This window comes from Martes martes (genome assembly GCF_963455335.1).
Source record: "Martes martes genome assembly, chromosome: 2".
Classification (NCBI taxonomy): Eukaryota; Metazoa; Chordata; class Mammalia; order Carnivora; family Mustelidae; genus Martes; species Martes martes.
In genome coordinates, this window is record NC_137889.1 from 105,984,331 (window position 1) to 106,006,872 (window position 22,542).

Below are 22,542 nucleotides of genomic sequence, written 5' to 3' on the forward strand. Positions count from 1 at the left end.
TAACATAAATTCTCAAAAAAGTTTTAGGGCCATTAATATTAAAAAAAAGAAGATGCTTGGTTTTCTAGTGCAATCTGAAACCTCAAGATAGTTTTAAGTTATATTTGTAATATGAACTACTACTATGATGGTTTTAGTACAATACTGCTTAGTTCAATGATATTAAATGTGTTACAAAAAAGGAGAGTAAATTGACACTAGACGCTTTTCTAATTTTCTAATTTTCATTTCCCTACTCCCCGTCTCACCAATTTTACAAGACTTAAATTTTTCTTCAAAATACAAATCCAGTAAGATATATGCCTTGTATGATGTTTAAATTTAGACAATGAGCTGCAAATACCTACCAGACAACTGGCAGCTTACAGTTTTACAATAGAGACAGATGGACAAGTAAAAATCATGGGGGTCTCAAATTGCAAGCCCATCTAAATAGATTTCCTGTTTACTTTGCATCAGCCTCTCTTACAGGTGCAGGGTGCTTACTTTTGGCAGTAGGGGAAATTTATATGATTTATAAGCCATAAGAACATCTTCTCACTTTCCATAAACAGGTTATAGAATTAATTAAAATTACAGCACAGCAACTCTGCACATGAAATCTGCTCTGTTACTGGAGACTAATGTAATCCAAATATGTGGAAAGTCAAATAGTTTTCAACAAAGCTAATTTAGATGGATGGATCAGATAACAACTTGGAACTGAACCTGACAGAATCAGATCTATTCAAAGGCAGTAAGTGCTGAATGTTATATTCCAAAATGAATGAAGAAAACACTGAATTTTAGTCTGTTACCAGAAGGATTAGAAAATAGTACTTTACTTACAAAAATGTTTAAGTATCTTACTTGAAGAAATTACAAAGACCCATAAAAACTACCGTATGTTCTATTTTATGTAAATGAAACAGACTATTAGAAAAGTAAATGGCATGTGGATGGAACTAGAGGGTATTATGCTAACTGAAATAAGTCAATCAGAGAAAGATAATTACCATGTGATCTCATTGATACGAGGAATTTGAGAAAGAAGACAGAGGGTCATAAGGGAAGGGGGGGTAAGATGAAACCATAAGAGACTCTTAATCTCAGGAAACAAACAGGGTTGCTGGAGTGGAGGGGAGTGGGAGAGATGGGGCGGCTGGGTGACGGACATTGGGGAGGGTATGTGTTATCGTGAATGCTGTGAATTGTGTAAGACTAATGAATCACATACCTGTACCCCTAAAACAAATAATACATTATATGTTAATAAAAAATAAATAAAAAGAAATGTAAATGGAATGAAAGACTATGAAATTTGCATTTAATCCTATTCATGTTTATCTATCTACTCAAAGAGTATGCTTCCATCTGTAAGATTTTATCTTCATGAAGACATATTGAAAAAAGGTGGCTTCTTTACACCTTCATACTATTGACACTACTAGTGTTCAGTGCTATCAGATTTATATATAAAACAAAGATAAAACATGAGGAATACAAGAAAGTAAAACCTTCCACAAGCTAATGGTTTAATCTTACTGGCAAAGCAATATCAACTGTATCCTTATATATAGTACAATTGAAAGTTAAAAAAAAAGTAAAAGGAGAGAGTTGAAGTAAAATGATGAAAAATGGAAATTTGTCTTCTGAGTCACCAGATTCTCTTTTCTGCCTCAGTTTTTTCAGTAAGCAAAGGAAGGACAAGTATGGGCAAAGGGGGAAATTTCAAGATCAGAAGGAACATTCTATCGTTACTACCACTCTGATGATCAGAGAACTACTCTAGTTGTAGCTTATAGGGTCCTCCAGAATGGTGGGAGCACAAGCCCATGGGTAACATCAATTTTCAGAATGTGGACCAATTCTGATGTTAGTATAGCCATGTCCATTCCACCTCTAGTACTTTTGGATATTCCCTTAATACTCTACCTTCTCTTCATAGTGTAAACATCTTCCTTTCTTCTGTCACAAGTAGCCTAAATCAATACTGAAAAATTTTAAGAACTTTAGTTGTTTTTCAATTAGTATTAATGTCAGTTAGTATTTCACTCCTTTTTTTTTTTTTTAAAGTACTTGTATGATCTCTAAGACTTCTGTGATAGCCAGCCTCTAAGGTGATCCCCAACAACCCTTGACTTCTGAGATTCACATTCTTAGGTAGTCCCCTCTACAGTGAATAGAATTAATGGTTGACTTCTGTATCCAGCAGACAACTGCAGAAATTGATGGGTGTGTGGTTCCTGAGGGTAGGTCATAAAAGGCATAGAAGCTTCCACCTTGCTTTCTTTTCTCTCTTAGATTGCTCATTCTGAGAGAAGCCAATCCCATGTTGTGAGGATAGAAGAGACCAGTGTTGAAAAGCCTTCAAGATGGGAAAGAATTAAAGCTTACAGTCAACAACTGGCACCAAGTAAGTGAACTATCTTATTAGATTATCTAGCCTGTCAAGCTTTCAGATGATTACAGTCCCACTTGACTGCAACCTCATGAGATCCTGAGTAAAACCATCCCGCTAATTCATTCCTGAATTTTTGACCTGTAGAAATTATATGAAATGATAAATGTTTATTGTTTTTAAACAACTAAGTGGTGAGGTATTGGCTAAGTAGCACATTTCTTCTTAAAGAAAGAAATACAAATAGGTATGCCATTGGATCAACTACCTTCGTTAACAACATAATACTGTTGCTGTATGGGATTTAGAACTCATATTTTAATTGAGGCATAATTTACATAGGTGAAATATACAAATCTGAAGTGTATATTTCAGCGAATTTTGACAAGTTAAGCAAGAACATGCACCACATAAGTAAGACCATGATCAAGAGATGTAAAAAACTTCCATTACGCTGGATAGTTTTCTCAAAGCTATTTTGAGTCAGTTCTTATATTACTCCTTCCCCCAACCAGAGTTGAGTACTGTTTTTATATATCTATCACCATAAGTTTTGATCATTCTAGAACTAAATAGTAAACAGAATATGTTCTTAAAATCATAAAATTTTTACATGTAAAAATTATAAAAACATATTCACTAAAATAAGGTTAAGGTATTTCTAAATATATAGAGAAGTCACTTTTATTATGGATGGTCAGATCAGACTCTTCCAAAGAAGCAAGTAAATGGGTATGCCTGGTATCTGCATCTTTCATTCTACAGATCACTTAAAACCAAATCATTTAAGGTATCAAGGAACGTATTTTTATTCAGTTAATTTGTTTTGCTTTTATTAAATAACTACCATTTAACAATATACGTATTTTTTCCTCCCTCAAAAAAAATTTGTTTTCATCTAGGATATAGCAGTGATTAAAAAGCAATGACCAAGAATGATAATATTTCCTTAAAAGAGGATGGATAATTATAATCCTATATAAACTTATGGGAAGCATTTTTCATTGGCTTAGTACAACTTTCTTTATTCATTAAAAGGATATTTTTTATGATTTTAAGATAATTTCAGAAAATGTATAAAAATTCATTTAGTAGTGTTATTTGTGATAACATATATACCACATACTCTTCTTGCCAAGAATGCCTGAGACAGAAAGTCAAGTTACTGAGTCATTGAAATAACTGAATTTAAGCTATATCAGTAAATTCTATCTAAGCTATGGTTATTATTTCTCTCTACCCTTCAATATGGTCTTTCCTTAACACAGTTCACTATGTCCCTAGGAATACCAGCATCCTGTGAGTAGTTACTATGTACTACTTCCAGGAAAATACTCTTAATCTCAGCTAGAGAAATGCTTAGTACTGGAAAAACATTTCAAATTTTCATATATATCCTCTTTAGGAATTATTTTTTTTTGTCAAGTACTTTGGAGAATGCCTACCTCACAAAAACTGAACACTGGACAATGTCAATTTTGAATTTCTATGGGGCCTGTGAATTAAATTTCCTAAAATAAAAATTTGCACCTGGATTTTATCATTAAACAAGTAACAGAAGAAACGAAAACTCTGCAGTTTCTTGTTATGCCTTTTTGTTTGCCAATTTCTGCTTTTCATTTAATTGCCTTGATATTACACAGTACCTCACAGGTTTCCTCTCTCGAAGCAAGTCTTCTAGACTCCGTTCACAGTGTTCAGCTACCACCACCAGTCTTTCTGAGTAAAACAAAGCAAATCCACTTTACATTTGATTAACAAAATGTTTAATAACAAAATAATACAGTCCATTAAAGATATTATAGTACTAATAGCACTGTAAGAGTTTTTCAGACTCTACATTATCTACATAATTACCGATCTTACAACAGAATAAACGTGTAATAAAAGAGCACATTAAATAGCAATTTCACATCATCTTGTGTTTTTGTCTAGAGTTTCTCCCATGTGCACCAGGAAAAACAGATGGAAAGTTTTACCTTTGGAAGAAAGAAGTGACCCTTCTTCTGACACAGATTAGGAAAAGGACAAACTTGGATGAAGATACAAAGAAATTTTGATGTGAAGGGGAAATTGGGAGCTAGGGACAAATTGTCTTGGCAGTCTGGTTCAAACACAAGGTTTTGCAACTGAGTTCAGAAATTTGAGAAAAGTAGAAATGTTCTGAATCATGACTATGAAGAAAGAACAGAAAATTGGTTTGGGATTATTTGTAACATCATGGGACCTGCTGAGATTAAGTAATAATATAAAATTTTGGTGGGCACCATCAATATTATGATGTAATTTTTATTTTCCAACAGATAAAGAATTAGCTTAGTTCTGAGGGTCAGACCATACATTTTTTTCTCAACATTTATCCCTAATGACTAACACATTGTTTGACACATTTTTAAAAAAGATTTTATGTATTTATTTGAGAGAGAGAGTGAGCGCTCTCCCCACTGGGCAGAGAGCCTAATGTGGTGCTCAATCCCAGGACCCTGAGATCACAGATGGGGCTGAATGCAGACACTTAACCAACTGGGCCACCCAGGCACACCCCTCATTTTTTAAAATCTTTTTTTTTTTAAGGTTTTTATTTATTTGACAGAATGAGAGACAGTGAGAGTGGGAACACAAGCAGGAGGAATGGGAAAGGGAGAAGCAGTCCTTCTGCTGAGCAGGGAGCCCAATGTGGGGCCCAAACCCAGGACCCCGGGACCATGACCTGAGCCACAGGCAGATGCCCAACAACTGAGCTACCCAGGTGCGCCCCCCCATTTTTTTTTTTTTTTAATGAATGCATGTAAGAGGAGTGAGAGAGTACAAATGAGCTTACAAGTGTTTGGGAATTTGATAAGGTCATTTCAGGAGAGATCACGGGTTTAAAAGAAATTGTGGAGTTTTGTGAATATCTATGCAAAATAAGATAGATGAGGAAGAAGATTAACACAAAATATAGGTGGCAGACTAGGATGAAACAAAGGAGAGTGCAAAGAGATTGGGAATACTGATCACTGCAAAGAGTTTTGATGAAAATGAAAAGTAGGAAAGGTAGAAAAAATGAGAGAGCAGAATATGGGAAAGGAGAATTACAGAGTAGGAGATCCAGCAAAAGGAACAACTCTCAGTAACAACTGACTCAAGGTAAGGTCTTGCATGTGGGAGTAGAGATGAAGGACAGTGGTACACACGCAATCATGTAAGGTATGAGGGCAGTATATTACATGGGTCAAATCTTGGAAGCTGAAACTCTCTGAGGGGGTAGCGTTATACAGAATGATCTGAAACAGAAAACAAAAAAAGCTCTAAATGACAGTGATCACTTTCAGATGAAAGACTGCAAGTGATCTAAATAAGAACTTAAAGAAAACTAAATTTGAAAGAATATTTAATGAGGGGGAAAAAGGGAAAAAGAATAAGAAAGAAAATCAGTTCTTCAATAAAGAAAAAAACACACAAAGTTGAACTTGAAGCAATTGTGTACAACTGTGAAGTTATAGGAGGAAAAAGCAAATACAATCAGAAAACAAGATGGGAAGCTGCTACATTCCTTTGCTTTCATTTTACAACATTATGCCAGTTTTCCTAATACCTATTTGGCTGCCTCTCCTTAGTCTCCTCTGTACAATGGCACCCCTAACTGAAATGCTTCTAGTTCCTCTACTTTTGATTCGGGGTCTTCATACTGTGTTTTCTCTTCACTTACTTCCACGGCTGAAAATTTGCAAATTTTATTTCAAGCGCTGAACTCCCTTCTGCACTCCAGGCTTTTATAGAAAATTTCTCACTTTAATATAAAAGTCACCTCTCACTTGACAGAACTCAAACTGAACTTAAACTTTGCTCCTGAAACCTGTTCTTGAGTCTTCAGTAAATGGTACCACCTGCCAGCTCCATCAGCTAGAAACTTAGGAATAATCCCCCTTTCTCAAATCCAAACAAAAGTCCTGCTATTTCTATCTCCCAAATATTTCCAGAATCTGTAGTTTCCTCCACACACCACAAATTGGGTCCAAGTTAGGATCCTCTTAATATGAGATGAGAGTACAATGTGCCTTAACTTACCTCACATTAATTCTTATTACCATCCATCATATTTTCATACTAAAGTCTCAGTGATAAAATAATAATAAATCCAAATGTCCTCTTTAGTTTCATCTTTTGTTACTTTGGCTTACCAACTTCCAGTCATGCTAGCCTTCTCTTCCCCATCTTGCTTAAGGTATTAGCACATGGGTTCTCATTGTCTGAAATGATCTTCCTCATTCTCATCTCCCAGCTAACTCCTATCATAAAACACAGAGGTTAAAAGCACAGACTCTTCTATCTAAGCTCAAATCCCAGGTTTACTACTCATTAGCTATGTGACCTTGGAGAAGTTTGCTTCTTTTTCTATGCCATAGTTTCCTCTTCTATAAAATGAGGGAAAAAATAGCACCTACTTCATAGAGTTGTTGTTAGGTTGAAATAAGTTAACACGTAATAGGGATCAAGAATAGTGCCCGGCACATACATATTTGCTATTATTATTACTCATTCCTTGGTTAAATATGACTTCCATAAGGAACACTTTACTGGTGTCCCCAAATCAATTTGCTCCTCCTATAATATAATCTATTCTGCACTGTACTTTTCTTCAGTAGCACTTACTTCGACTCTAAGGATTTGTATACATTTCTATTTAATGTCTTTTTTTAAAACATTTTATTTATTTATTTGACAGAGATCACAAGGAGGCAGAGGCAGGCAGAGAGAGGGGGGAAGCAGGCTCCCCGCTGAGCAGAGAGCTCAATGCGGGGCTCGATCCCAGGACACTAAGATTATGACCTGAGCCGAAGGCAGAGGCTTAACCCACTGAGCCACCCACCCAGGTGCCCCTCTATTTAATGTCCTTTTTCCTCCACTACATAATACGTTTCATGATGGCAGGAACATGTTAGTCTTGTTCTAAATGTATCATCAGTGTCTAGAACTGGCACCTCAAACATATTAGTATCTAATATAAAAATACTTGTTGACTAAATGAGCTTGAGCAAAGGTATGATGTAACCATTAGAAATGAATAAGAGTCTTATGTGAAGATAGTCATTATCTAAATAGAGGTCTGTCCTGTGTACAAAATTATATGCCTACATTATAAACTAGGCATAATAAGACCTCAATAGTGCTGATTTTAATATAAAACAAAAACATCTGAGTTCATTAGTATGTGTATTTTCCATTAATTTATAATTTTAAGTTGGATATTCATAAATGTCCATATCCATGAGAGATTTTCGAAGTGTTTGGCACTCGCCTAATTGATCAGGCTTAAAATAATTTAGAAAAAAAAAACTGTCAGGCTTCTTCTAGAAACTCCTTCAAAATATCATAAAGCAGAGTTTGCAAAGTTTCAGGATTCTATGGAACTCTGAACCATTATTTTAATACAGGGGAGACATAATCCTTGGCAAAATATCAACGTTTCTCCCACAGGTAATGGAATGTACACCAAAACAATGTTTCAAATATGAACAATTTTTTCAAGAAATCATTAGAGAGTCTTCATCCTGAAACTCTGGACCACTGTTTGGAAATAACTGCTGTTTGTTATAAAAACAATAGAGTTTCACAGAATAAATTACGACAAAAATATCTGGGAATCACAATGTGCCAAACAAAAGTCAGCAATGTAGTGGCATTATTTATAAAAAACAAATGTGACATGAAGATGAACTTTAAAGAGTGGAACATACAAGAACTGTGAAATAATCTCTCTTCTAACAAATATTTGATGAATGCCAAGTATCACGGTAGTGTAAATACAGCCTGAACTGTATGTTTTAAGTCAATGCTAAAAAACTGAAGAGAGTACAATATTGAGCAAGAAAGATTTAATAAAGGAGTTGAATGAGGAGAGGAACTAGAAGAAAGATTTTAATAAAAATTTTTTAACTTGAGAAAGAAAGGTAAATTGTGAGTGTGTTAGGTTATTAGATAACAGTAACTATATCATTCTTTTGTTAAAATAAAAATTGAGGCTAGCTCATCACTTTTAAAATACAGTATCTAAATAAATGTTTAGATAGTAAAACTGACAAATACAAATTCTGTTCTTAAAAACCAGTATTGTGGGGCGCCTGGGTGGCTCAGTGGGTTAAGCCTCTGCCTTTGGCTCAGGTCATGATCTCAGGGTCCTAGGATCAAGCCCTGCATCGGGCTCTCTGCTCAGCAGGGAGTCTGCTTTCCCCTCTCTCTGCCTGCCTCTCTGCCTACTTGTGATCTATCTCTGTCAAACAAATAAATAAAATCTTTAAAAAAAAAACACACACAGTATTGTTACTAGGTCACCGGATGGTTACTTTTATGAGTCAACACAACTATGCTATAGTTTTCAGTTACTCAAATGCTAATCTAGGTGTTACTATAAAAGTATATTGCTATAGGGGCGCCTGGGTGGCTCAGTGGGTTAAAGCCTCTGCCTTCGGCTCAGGTCATGATCCCAGGGTCCTGGGATCGAGACCCACATTGGGCTCTCTGCTGAGCGGAGAGCCTGTTTCCCTTCCTCTCTCTCTGCCTGCCTCTCTGCCTAATTGTGATCTCTGTCTGTCAAATAACAAAATAAATAAAATTTTTTAAAAAGTATATTGCTATAAATGATCAAGATCTATAATCACTTCAAGTAAGGAAGATTATCCTAGATAATGTGGGTGATTCTGATTCGATCATTTGCAATGATTAAATAGCAGAATAGCAGAAGAAGAAATTCTGCTCATGGACTGCAGCTTCAGCTTTTGTCCAAGAGTACAGCTTATCCTTGATAGCTTATCCTTGATAGCCCGCCCAACCCCACAGTCATGAATATCCTACTGGTTCTATTTCTCTGATGAAACTCTGAACCAACAGACACACTAAGGTTGAAAGGTATATGCAGCTAGAGATATAGAATAAATTATCTTATAGGTCCTTAACAATGCTATTATTCTTTACCTGAATTTTCACATCTATTAATTAAAATAATTTTAAATTTTTTATTTCGCTAGCAGCCACCAAAAGATTTCTGGGTAAATAATGCCAAGTAAGGGACACCTGGGTGGCTCAGTCAGTTAAGCCACTGCCTTCAGCTCAGGTCATGAGCCCAGGGTACTGGGATCGAGTCCTGCATCAGCTCCTTGTTCAGCGGGGAGCCTGCTTTTCTCTCTGCCTCTGCCTACAGCTCCACCTGCTTGTGCGCTCTCTCTCTATCTCTCTCTCTCTTTGACAAATAAATAAGTAAATAAAATCTTAAAAAAAAAAGCCAAATAAGATGGGAAGAGGGGTGCCTGGGTGGCTCAGTTGGTTAAATGTCTGCCTTTAGCTCAGGTCATGATCCTGGGGTCCCGAGATGGAGCCCCTTGTTGGGCTCCCTGTTCAGCAGGAAGCCTGCTCTCCCATTCTCCCTGCAGCTCCCCCTTCTTGTGCTCTCTCTCTAAATGGATAAATAAAATCTTTTAAAAAAATAAACAAAAAAACCCCAAAGTGGGATGCATTATCATTTATAATCGTCATTCTGCTTCTAAACACTGCTGAGATTTCAAGCTCAAAAGAAAAAAGAGAAAATTTATTAACTTAAATATTTTCATGCTTCATTGTTTTTTTCTTTTAAAGATATTTTGATCAACTTTTCTTTTAATAAATCAGGTTCCTAAATTTTAATAAAATGTCCACTATTCTTGAGATTCAATACTTCATCCTGAGTTAGGGATAACTGACATCACCTTGAATCAGTTTTGAATAATCTACAGAAAACAGAGAAAGCCTGACTTCTGAGCTAACCTAACATGAGAAAACATGTTACTAAAATAGACCACATGTCACACATAACAGCAAGTGAGAATGGGAAGGTAGAGGAATTGGCAATGACAAGATATGAGATAGCTGCATAGCAAGAACAAAATAAAAGGGGAAAAGAGAAACAAAATCAAAATTCTTTGAGAAGACAATGAAGTGGAGTCCAAACCAAAATCATGTGGTGTTACAGCATTAAGAAATACGTGTTGTTCAAAGAGATTGTAGAAGGGAAACTTCTTCTATTTTTTCAACTTAATGTAACTGAAATTACAGGAGTGCTTTGGAACAAATAGACCTTTATATAAACTTACTTTAATTCAGTGATTTATTCCTTATGCATACAATTTTTCAGGACAATGAACACTGCCAATATAAACAAGACAATCAAATTCCCTAACCTTCTGACAATCACTAATATCTTCATTCTAGGAAGCCAAGCTTAAAATACATGACTACTATACATATCTATGACCCATGTTACCCTAGAAAAGAGGGCTACTGAGATCTAGGAGCAGGGGAAGCAGAGTAACCAGCAATATGGGAGTACCCAGATTATTGAGCAAGCTTCAACACCAACAGAGTCTAATAGTGTCTAAGGAGATCAGTTTCTACCTGACACTGATAACTAAAAAGAAAGAGGAATTATGTGATAAGTTTCTCCCAGTTCAGTGTTTACAGAGGCTCAGTTAGGTAGAGGGAGGAAAACAAGGAGCTCAAGAAATATCTAGGACAATTAAGTGAATTATCCCAAGAAAACAGAATCTAGGGAGAACTGGGAGAACAAAATCTAGGGAGAAGCCAAGAGTCCAGTTGGATGATGTGAAGCTCTGCATAGACTTCTAGACACAGTGGAAAAAAATAAAAGTCACTGTAGGATACAAGAATGAAGAAATCCTAAGAACTAAGTGGCAAGAGTTTGGGAAGACAGGCTACTTCAAAACTGCAGATGGAAAACAGCAACACTAATTATGGTTACCAGCTACAAATGATAATAAGGATCTAATACTATTTCCAAGCTTTGCTTGGAGTGGTTTTGACACTGGGCCGATGTAACAACTGTAAATTCTTCAGAATTTGTAATTAGATTGGTAGTGGTGGAAAAGGTGATTGAGGCATTCAGGTATTGACAATATCTATCAATTGTTCAGTGATATAAAATACCCCAAATTATTCCTATAATTTCAAAATATTTAATTAATGTTATTGAAGCCATTCATCAAATAAAAACTTTAGCAAAGAAAAAAAATGGTTTTAACAAACAACAACAAACTTGCCAAAAGTTCCTTTCTAAATGTTTGGCAAATGGCTAGAGCTATCTATAAAGTTTCCTGTGGGTACAGCTACCCTTTGTCTTCATGGCTATATATAGGCGAATCAGAAAAAGCACCTCTTCTCTCAGAATGAAATAGAGAAAAAGATTTCAGCTCTTCCTTACTGCATTAGCCAGAAGGTTTTGTGCAAAACTCTATAGTTCAGTGGCTCTGAATGTGGGTCTCTGGATTGGTAAATATGTGATATGGCACACCTATAGATACTGGTCAAATCAACTTTGGAGGGCTTACTGCCTACATTAGAATTTCTCCAGATCGTCTTTAAATAAAGAAGACAAATTCTCTCCATGTAGTTGATACTCTGCATAAGTGCTTTTAAACCCTTTCTTTACATTACAAATCCTTTTTGAGAATCTGATTAAAACTTGGACTCATTATCCAAAAAATGGTTGTGCATACATGTACACACACACAAAATTGTCTATATAATTTCAAGGTCCATAGATCTCCTCATGTCCATTCATAGGCCCCTGTGGCCCTCAAGTGCTATTTCAAACTGTCAAATTTATTTTACCTAATGCTTACCACAGAAAAATTGGGACAAGAAGCTACAGAGGTTTCCACTCAGAGATCAACACAAGAAAGAAAAATAAAGCAAATTTAGCCAGATGTGTTGAGAACACTGCCCATAATAACAAATACCTCAGATCCTCATAACATAGAAGTTTCTATATAATATCTCTATATATCACCTGAAAATACAATATATTGTATGAACATTATGAAGCTTGCAACTGATCATTTTTCCAGATTTAAGGAAAAATTTAGAAATTAATTTCTTAATATGTTGCTTCATTATGAATGTAATTTGAAGCAGATCAATTTTCTTCTGTGCCTTGACCTATAAGAAGTCAACAAAAAAATTTATAGTCCATGTGAAGAAACTAAGAATTAATATTATCACTTACTATCTTACACTTTGTTTCCTTTCTCCCCATCCTGATTAAATATATTTTTTCATGTATATACTGTATACACAAAATATTATGTATATGTATATATAATATTTTATGTATGTCAATTTTTTAAGAAAAATTATAATAAGAAATGTAAATTCCTTTAAAAAGATAAAAATGGGGGCACCTGGGTGGCTCAGTGGGTTAAGCCTCTGCCTTCGGCTCAGGTCATGATCTCAGCGTTCTGGGATCGAGCCCCACATCAGGCTCTCTGCTCAGGAGGGAGCTTGCTTCCCCCCTCTCTCTCTGCCTGCCTCTCTGCCTGCTTGTGAACTCTGTCTGTCAAATAAATAAATAAAAATCTTAAAAAAAGAATAAAAATGATTATGAATAATATTAAGATTTGCTTTCTTAGGAATATGTCAACAGTAAAAGGCCAGCACATCTCTTGAAAATCTGCTATTTCTTTAGGCCACTGGTACCATTAAAATAAATTAAAGTAAATACAACTTCACAGACAGCAAAGCTACCCCTCTGTGTTCTGAAGTCTCCTATCCCACTAAAACTCTCTATATGGGGGCGCCTGGGTGGCTCAATTGATAGGCGTCTGCCTTGGGCTCAGGTCATGATCCCAGGGTCCTGGGGACTGAGCTTGCATCCGGCTTCTTGCTTGGCAGGAGGCCTGCTTCTCCCTCTCCCACTCCCCCTGCTTGTGTTCCCTCTCTCACTGTATCTCTCTATGTCAAACAAATAAAATCTTAAAAAAAAATAAAAATAAAATTAAAAAAAAAAACCTCTCTATATGGAGTCTGATGAATATCTCCATTCTTCAATGTAGAACTCAACATTCTTCCCTTTGTACTCCCATGGCGTAGCATAGCACACTGTACATCATCTGCTGTAACAACTATTACTATATTAAAATCATGTTTACATTTTTTTCCTCTACTACTTCTAGAGGGATCCTATCTTATTCATCATATATCTGGCATCTAGCACAGGAGGGCCATAATATTAGGCATAAGACTGTTAAAGTATTTTAACAACAGTGGACTGGCATGTATGCCAAAGCACAAGGTAAAAAATGCCAGAGTAGACAAGAAAGACTGGTTCCTAAACAAATCTTCAACTCATCAACATCTTTAAAACTTTACTTCCATCCTGGTTTTCCATCAGCTCTGCCCTCCATGTTTATTCGTTGTGGAGAGAGACCCTTATGGCCTTAATATGGCCCCACCTACATTCCCTCTTGAAAGGTTAGGCCAAGGCTGGTGAAGGTTTGCCGATATTTGTGAATAAATCAATCAAAGGCAATCTTGCATAGTAAAGAAGGTCCCAACAGAATAATGTATATTTTAACTTCTCTGTGTTTGTGTGTGAATGTGAATGTATATACACATATGAATATGAAAAATCACAATTTTTTATCATCTACAAGACAAATCTTTTCACCACCTTCTTTCTGAGACCTCCTGACATACCTAAATATTCAAGACACTAGATACATGATAGAGCTCCATAGTGTTTAAGGCACTGAATAGCTCTGATTGGTAGAGGTATCAATATTTGCATTACAATGTACACTTATTTCAGCTTCAAAAATCTTTTGAAATATGATAAAATATTTAGTATTCCAACTCTTCACTGGTTGTATGACCTTAGATAAGTTACTTAATTGCTCTGTATCTCAATTTCTTTATCTGTAAAATGTGAATAATAATAGTCTCTATCTCACAATAATGTTATGAGGATTAAGTTCATTAAAATACGTAAAGCACTTAGAAAACTGCCTCAATCACAATACTCCATAAATATTAACTTAATAATATTTATTACAAAAACATTTTCTACTCCAAGTCTATAAAATGTAAATGTTTTCAGAGCAAATTTTTGTTTTGTTGTTAAAGACTATTTATTTATTTGAAAGAGAGGGAGAGAGAGAGAGAGAGCACGTGTGCAAAAGAGCAGACAAGCAGGGGGAACAGCAGAGGGAGAGAATGGAGCAGGCTCTAGGCTGAGCAGGAAGCCCTTCCGGGGTTCGATCCCAGGACTCCAGGATCATGACCTGAGCCCGAGGCAGATGCTTAACTGACTGAGCCACCCAGGCACCCCAGGACAAATATTTTTGAAGGCCATTAACCCAGACTAATTAAAAGTATCATTTAGCCTATCTTTCAGCAAAACAAAGAAAATATTATTTGGGTTTGTTTTTTTTTTAATATTAGGTTCAAATACACGAAATTGCCATTTTTATAGGCAATATCAGCAACTATATATATAGGGTTAACTTTCACAAAGTATTTTGTTAGAAAAATTAAATATATTTCATTGAAATGCATTTAAAATAATTTTAAGCAATGGAACCTCAGCATGCAATTAAGTTTCCAAAAATAATTTTAAAATAGTTAAAATATTGCCATCATAAACATGTTTAGGGGTGGTATAAATTGAATAATTGTGTCTCCCCCCTCCACACCATTAATATGTTAAGACCTAATCCCCAGTGCAGTGGTGATTAGGGACCTTTGGGGTAGGATCTTTGGGAGATAATCAGGTCCTGAGCGCTCTGTGCTTTTGTTTTTTTTTTTTTTTAAAGATTTTATTTATTTATTTGACAGACAGAGATCACAAGTAGGCAAAGAGGCAGGCAGAAAGAGAGAGGAGGAAGCAGGCTCCCCACTGAGCAGAGAGCCTGCTGTGGGGCTCGATCCCAGGACCCCGGGATCATGACCTGAGCTGAAGGCAGAGGCTTTAACCCACTGAGCCACCCAGGTGCCCCGTGCTCTGTGCTTTTGTTAAGAGACTGAGAGAATACCTTGGCTTCATTCACCGGGTAAAGGTAACTGCCAATGAGGAAGTGGGCCTCACTAGATATGAATCTGCTGGTGCCTTGGTCTTGGACTTCCCAGCCTCTAGAACTGGGAGAAATAAATGTTTGTTGTTTATTAGGTTTATGATGTTTTGTCAAAGCAGTCCAAATGGACTAAGATATGGGATATGGAAGAACCTGAATATATTACTAAAAAGCAGTAAACATCTTCCTGGTGAAACACTGACTTTTTAACCAACATGATTCAACTTTTTTACTTTAGTTTTCTAAATGGAATTTTACATAAAAAGACTAATGCAGCTCCAAAAAAATTAGTGACTCCCTTTACATTTGGAAATAGCCCAAATTACTTTCAATCATAAAATACATTTAGATACTTCCAAAATTTTTGACATTAGCACTTTCATTTCCTTTTTATAGAAGGAAAGAAATATGCTTAAGGATAGGTGGTTTCCCTGAAAGAGAAAATTAAAAATCCTTATTCTCAGATCTGAAAAACATGAATCCCTCAAAATGTAGTCATTCGCTATTTTATTCACTCAACCAACATTTATTGAATGCCTCTTGTGTGCTCAGTGCAGTTCTGATTCTGAGGTTAGAGGTAAAAGTCATTAGCCCCCGCTTCTTTAAGATTTTATTTCTTTATTTTAGAGAGAGAGAATGCACACACATGCACATGCAGGCAGGTGGGAAAGAGGGGTAGAGGGAGAGAGAGAATCTCAAGCAGACTCCTGGCTGAATGTGGAACCCAACACAGGGCTCAATCCCAGGACCTGAGACCATGACCGGAGACAAAATCAAGAGTCAGACACTAAACTGACAGCCACACTGGTGCCCTTGTTTTGTCTCTTTTCTTCAAAAAACTAAGAATCCTCAGAAGAGACAAATTAAATAGAAAATAATAAAAAATATGATAAAAGCTATAAAAAAATCTAAGAAAGGGACTAAACTCAGATTGTACAGAATGGAGCATAGTATAATCCAAGAGAGAAAACAGCAAGAGTATTAAACCAGGGACATGTGAGGGGCCAAGGCAATCAGGAAAACTTGAGAGACTGAGTTTGGCTGGACTGAAGGTGAAGGCACGCATGCACAACACATACTGATTACTGTATGCAGTCACTGCATATCTGTAACCTAATCAAGGTAACAGAATAAAGGGCACAAAAACAGAAAAAAAGAACAACTTACCATGCTTTCCCCTAGAAATATCCACATATTGGCAAAGTCTGGGATGGGTGATGGTCTTAAGGATTTGAAATCGCCCTAAAATTTTGATGGAATTTGGTGTGAGAGGAAGCCCATTGCTTCCACAAACATCATGTGGCAGAGCCGAGGCAAAAAAAGTAAAGGCACCCATTTCAGCATCCTTCAGGGGAAACATTTCCAAGTCCTAGATCTTCTAAGATAACCTGGAAGAGGAGAGAATTTTATGACAGATCAACCAAAAATTAAGCCAGTGTTTTCTCACCTTAAATATGATTAATAATATATAACTTGGAGGAAAATGCCAATAAGAACACTTCACAGTAAAAAATACTGAAGTTTAAAAATTCCAAGATAACATCAAAGAGGAAAAACCACCTAATCACAAATTTACACTGTAGTTCAAATCACAATCAAAGATTTTCAATGGCATAAAAAGGAAAATATAGAACATTCCCTCTTCAATGACACCTGGCAGTTTTAAGAGTTTAGAGGAAGTTTGTTATTTCATAATTGTATCAATAAGGATCTTCTCTTTACCTAAAGCTTGAACAGAGAAGAGACCATCAAGACTATTAAGAATTTTTCCTTCTCACAGAGTGAGTAAAGTCAGGAAAGAGGAAATATAGATACCAACCATTAAGTTAAATTATCAGGGCCTCTATTTTATTTTTTATTATTTTTTTTAATTTATTTGACAGAGATTACAAGTAGGCAGAGAGGCAGGCAGAGAGAGAGAGGAGGAAGCAGGCTCCCTGCTGAGCAGAAAGCCCGATGTGGGGCTCGATCCCAGGACCCTGGGATCATGACCTGAGCCGAAGGCAGAGGCTTTAACCCACTGAGCCACACAGGCGCCCCACCTCTATTTTAATAGTAGTAAAAATTAAACTGATACCAGAGACCTCTATAATGTTACTTAACTAATCAATTTTTGTTTTTGTGCTAGATACTTTACATGTGACCTGTTTTATTTTTTAAAAAGATTTTATTTATTTATTTGAGAGACAGTGGGAGCACGAATGGGTGGTTTGGGGGGAGAAGGGCAGAGGGAAAGGGAGAAGCAGGCTCCCCAATGTGGAACTTGATCCCAGGACCCCAGGGATCATGACCTGAGGCAAAGGCAGATGCTTAACTGAGTCACCCAGGAGTCCCTATGTATAACCTGTTTTAATTCTCTCAACAACTTTCACAGATAGTTACTGCCTCTGGTTTATAGATGTTCCATACACACACACACACACACACACACACATATATATTTATATTTCGAGTGGTCCTATTGACATGGCCTCCAAAGGAAATAATGACCCAAAGTAACCTGGAGATTAAGGAACTTGCTCCAGAGCAATCTGAATCACATTAAGGTAATCACAACAAAAATGGTCCCTAGGCAAGGAGTTAAGGAAGTTAAGGAAGTCTGTCTGAGAGCTTTGTGTATATGGCTAAGTTTATTGACTGCTGTACTCTGCTTTAGAGGGTAGATAGTTGGATTTTATCTGGGGTCCTACAAATTCTAGAATTAATAATAGTTTGCTTTTGTTACCTTTGCCCATACCAGCTTTTTATTGTAATTCTCACACAGTTGGTTTAATTTCTAAGGAAAAGATTTAACTTTTTTTCCTTTGAGGGTAAATAACTACCCGGTATTGGGGAGGACCAGTGGCAGAGTTAACCCTTTTTTTCTTCATCCCTTTAAATTATCGTTCTCATTTCAAACCTTCTTTTGACTTATGATCCCCATTATTTCTGCTTCTCTGATCTGAATCTGAGGGGGCCCAATGCACCTCTTGACTATAATATAGGTTGTAGCTTCTTTCTTTTGCTTTTTATGACAATACTCCTCTGTATGCAACTCTGAAATAGTGAACTATCCAGGAATCATGAGATAGTTGAAGAAAGACTACATTTTAACAGGCAAAGAATAAAATAAACAAAAAAATCTGCCCTTGAGGCAACTGAAATAACTTATGGAAAAGAAAACAACAAAAACCAAAACCAACTGAAATATATTTAAAAAGATTTGAGACAACATTATATCAGGATGTATGGCAAAATATTTTCACAGAAGAGTAAAAAAGGAATTGCTGATACCGATGAACAATCTCATTAATACCCACAAAGCTGTTCATTAAAACTACATGAGAACTTATATCTGCCAGATAGTAAAAATTAAATTTGATAATATATAATGTTAGGAGGATATGAAGAAGTAGCATGTAAACTAATACAATCATTTGGAAAACAGTTTGACACTATTTTGCTATTCTATTCCTGCAGAAACTCCGTCACACATTCAGAAAGGGATACATATGAGAAAGATCAGCATGATATAGCTCCTATTATTCCCAAACTAGAAACGTAAATGTCCAAAGACAGGTGAATGGTTAAGTAAATTTCACCACATTCATCTGATAGAAGAGTATACATGAAAGAAAATAAGCAAATTGTAGCAACATTTAATAGCATAGATGAATCTAGAAATATAACCTCAAGTAGGAAAAAGACAGCACATAAAATGTATGTCAATATTCATAATATTCAACAAGAAAAGCTAAATAATAATTAAGGTATATGTTCATATGAGATAATATTATATTTAAAAAGTGAAGGAATAATAATAATAATAGTAGTAGTAGTAAAACCTGAGGATAGGGTTACCCCTGTATGAAAAGCAGGAGTGAGATTAAGGAAGAACCCATAACAAGCTTCAAAAATCTTGAGTAATATATTAGTTCTTAATAGGTGGGCTAATGGGTGTTCATATTATTATGCTCCATAATTTATATATTCTGTATCTATATATGTGTGTGCTATAAACCACATATTTCATATTTTTTTTAATTTTAAGATGAAAAAATTTAAAAATACATGAATCACTTTTCAAGACCAAGAAAATCAATAGGGATAGGACAGTCTTTAGCATGGTACTGGAACAACAAGATATACTTACGGAAAAAAAAAGTAAACTCAATTCCTACCATTACATCCATGAAAATCTGAGTTGGTTTATAGACCTAACTGTAACATAAAAGAATATCTTTGCAACCTTAGGGTTGTTAGGCAGGATTAACAACAGCAACAAAAAAGCACTAACCATAAAAGACAAACTGGATAAAGTGAACCTCACTGACATTAAAAAAATATGCACATCAAAAGGCACCCTTGAGCAAATGAAAATCCAAACTGAAGATAAGGAAAATGTTATTTTACTTATAAATATATGTATGTATATCACATTATATTTATTTATGACATTTTTTACCAAATACATATATGTGTGTGTATATATATATATATGTATGTGTATGATCACAGACTTGTATCCAGAATATATAAACAATGCCTACAACTCAGTAATAAAAAGAAAACAAGTCAATACAGAAATAGGCAAAAGTCTTAAACATATATTTTCACAAAAGAGAACATACAAATAGACAAGAAGCATATGAAAAAGTTCTCAATCATTAATCATCAGGGGAATACAAAATTAAAACCACAAAAACATGTGATATCACATCTACCAAAACAGCTAAAATTAGAATGACTGGAAATACCAAGTGTTGAGGAAAATGTGAAACTGGAGGTGATACACTGCTGCTGGGGGGAGTGTAAAAATGACACAAGAACTTTGGAAAACTTTCTGGAAAGCATTCTAAAGTTAAAAACACCCTAAGCTTATGACTCAGAAATCCCACTCCTACTAGATATTTACTCAAGAAAAATGAAAATATTTGTCTATAAAACTTTTTATATGAGAATGTTCATAGTAGTTCTATTTACAACAACCCTGGATTGGAAGCAATGCAAACGTCACACAAGTAAATGGATAAATAAGTTGTGGCTTATTCATCCAATAGAATTCTACTCAACAACAGAAAAGGAACAAACATGCCAGAATATACGTATCTCAAATACATTGTGTTGCTGAAAGTACCCTAGATGAGTTCATATTATATGACTATGTTTAAATGTACTTTCAGAACTATACTTCTAAACTAGAATGATAAAAATGAGTACATAGTGTGTTGGGCAGAGAGGATGAGATCAGACAGTGAAACATAGTAAATTTGGGGGAATAATGAAAATGTTCTACCTCTTGATAGGGATGTGGTTGTCACATGGGTGTTTACTTGTATCAAAACTCATCAAACTACTCACTTAAAATCAATGCATTTTAACATATGTACATTTTATCTAATAAAAAATAAAAAATGAAATAAAATTAAGATATTATGAGAAAGGAAAAATTAAAAATGAGTGGGAACTAAATGATTACCAAGTTATATAGAAGCGTTGGAAAATAAAGCTGAGACAACTGCTCAGAATATGGAACAAAAAGCAAATAGATAAAAACATAAGAGGAAAGATAATAAACATAGTGAATCAAACCAAAAATCCAAAAACCACCTTATAGGAGTTTCAAAAAGAGAACAGAGAAAAATAAGGGAGAATAAATTATGAGAGAATAGGCAAAAATTCCCCACAGTTGAAGGGAAATATGTACTTAAAATTAAAAAGGCTTATAATATTAATGAGGATAAATGAAAATACCCACACTGAGACATTTATCCTAGCTCCTTTCAATGAGTTCATTGCAAGAAGAATAAACTCACAAGGCATATCATCATAAATTTTCAAAGCATCATGCAAAACTAAAATTTTTTAATCACTCCAGAGAGAAAACAAATAGTTCAGACAGCAACAAATTAAGATAAGACTGTCATTCTCATCATTTCATGAGCAATAGTTAAAGTCAGAAGACAACAAAACCTTGTGAGACCTAAAGAGACATAATTCTGTTTCTATACCGTGCCAAAGTATCAATCTTAATAATTGCAAAAAATAATCTACAGCCATAGGAACATTAAAAAATAAAATTATTATCCACATACCTTTTATTAATAAGTATCTTAGGATATATTCTACCAAGAGAGGCGAAAAACAAGTAACAGAATATGTGTGGTTAAGAAGCAATGTAGGGGCACCTGGGTGGCTCAGATGGTTAGGCATCTGCCTTCGGCTCAGGTCATGATCCCATGGTCCTGGGATCGAGCCCCGCATCTGGCTCCCTGCTCGGGCGGGGAGTCTGCTTCTCCCTCTCTCCCCATTGTCCCCCCTGCTAGTGCTCTCTCGATCTCTCTGTCAGATAAATAAATAAAATCTTTAAAAAAAAAAAAGAAGCAATGTAATTTACCAGAATGTAATCTGTTCAAATTAAACAGAAAGTGATTGAGCTTTAAGGGGAACATCTTCAAGCACAGAAATGGAATGGAAGTTTCTCAAACAAAGAATGAGAGGACATGATGAAGAAAGCACGTGATGGGAGGACTTGGTAAAAAAGCACATGTACCTTTCTCCCAAAAGAAAACAGAAAATCCTTTGTAAAAGTGAGGAAGGTTAAAACTAAACAGGAAGTACACTACCCAAAAAAATAAATCACACTTAACTACAGCGCAACTTTTTGTCATCATAGAGCAAGAAAGAAGAAATCAATTTGATGTTAATAGTACAAGTCTTCTCCTTAGTGTGGCATAGGGTCATGAAATTAAGACATTGGGAAGGAAATGTATCATGGCATACTTTTTGGCCCTGGACTTAGGAATATTTACAAAGTCATAATACTGTAACATTGTATTGTTTTTTAGCACATAAAAAAGCAATAAAAATTGTAGTTAAGAAATATAATGTAAATATTATTAACATTGACAACGTGTAAGTAAAGGTCCAGATAAGGGAGGGTGGGAGTGGTGGATGTAGTTTCTGCAGTGATAAAGGTGGTAGAGTCATTACTTTCCTCATTTTACCAAATAAGGAGCCCAAATATATTTTTGAAAATTGACATGATTAAATAATTTATATATAGTATTTAAAGTTATAACATTAACCAATATGAAAACTAAAAATTGTAATAACTATTCAAAACTTTGGAGGAGAGAGGTTGAGGATAGCGTGAGTTACCTTAAGAAGTCAATTAAAAAAAAAAAAGAATGAGCATTTTAACTTAACCTAAGGTTAGGAAAGGTTAAAAGTGGTCATTTCTGACAAAGAGGACTAAGGGTAGAGAGGGAGACACTATTATTATTTTATTATGCAATCCTTCTATAT

At 35.4% G+C, this 22,542-nt stretch overlaps 1 protein-coding gene across 2 annotated transcripts in view; it reads right to left on the reverse strand.

The window, feature by feature from the left end:
- Window positions 1-22,542, reverse strand: part of TBCK (TBC1 domain containing kinase) — a 205,621-nt gene that overhangs the window by 181,798 nt on the left and 1,281 nt on the right. For both annotated transcript variants that reach the window (XM_080796178.1, XM_080796177.1), the window contains exons 2-3: window positions 16,423-16,643; window positions 4,027-4,099 (exon numbers count right to left, since the gene is read on the reverse strand). In XM_080796178.1, coding sequence (XP_080652304.1) covers window positions 4,027-4,099; window positions 16,423-16,615 — 266 coding nt within the window. In that variant the 5' untranslated portion in view covers window positions 16,616-16,643. The remainder of the gene's footprint in view (window positions 1-4,026; window positions 4,100-16,422; window positions 16,644-22,542) is intronic.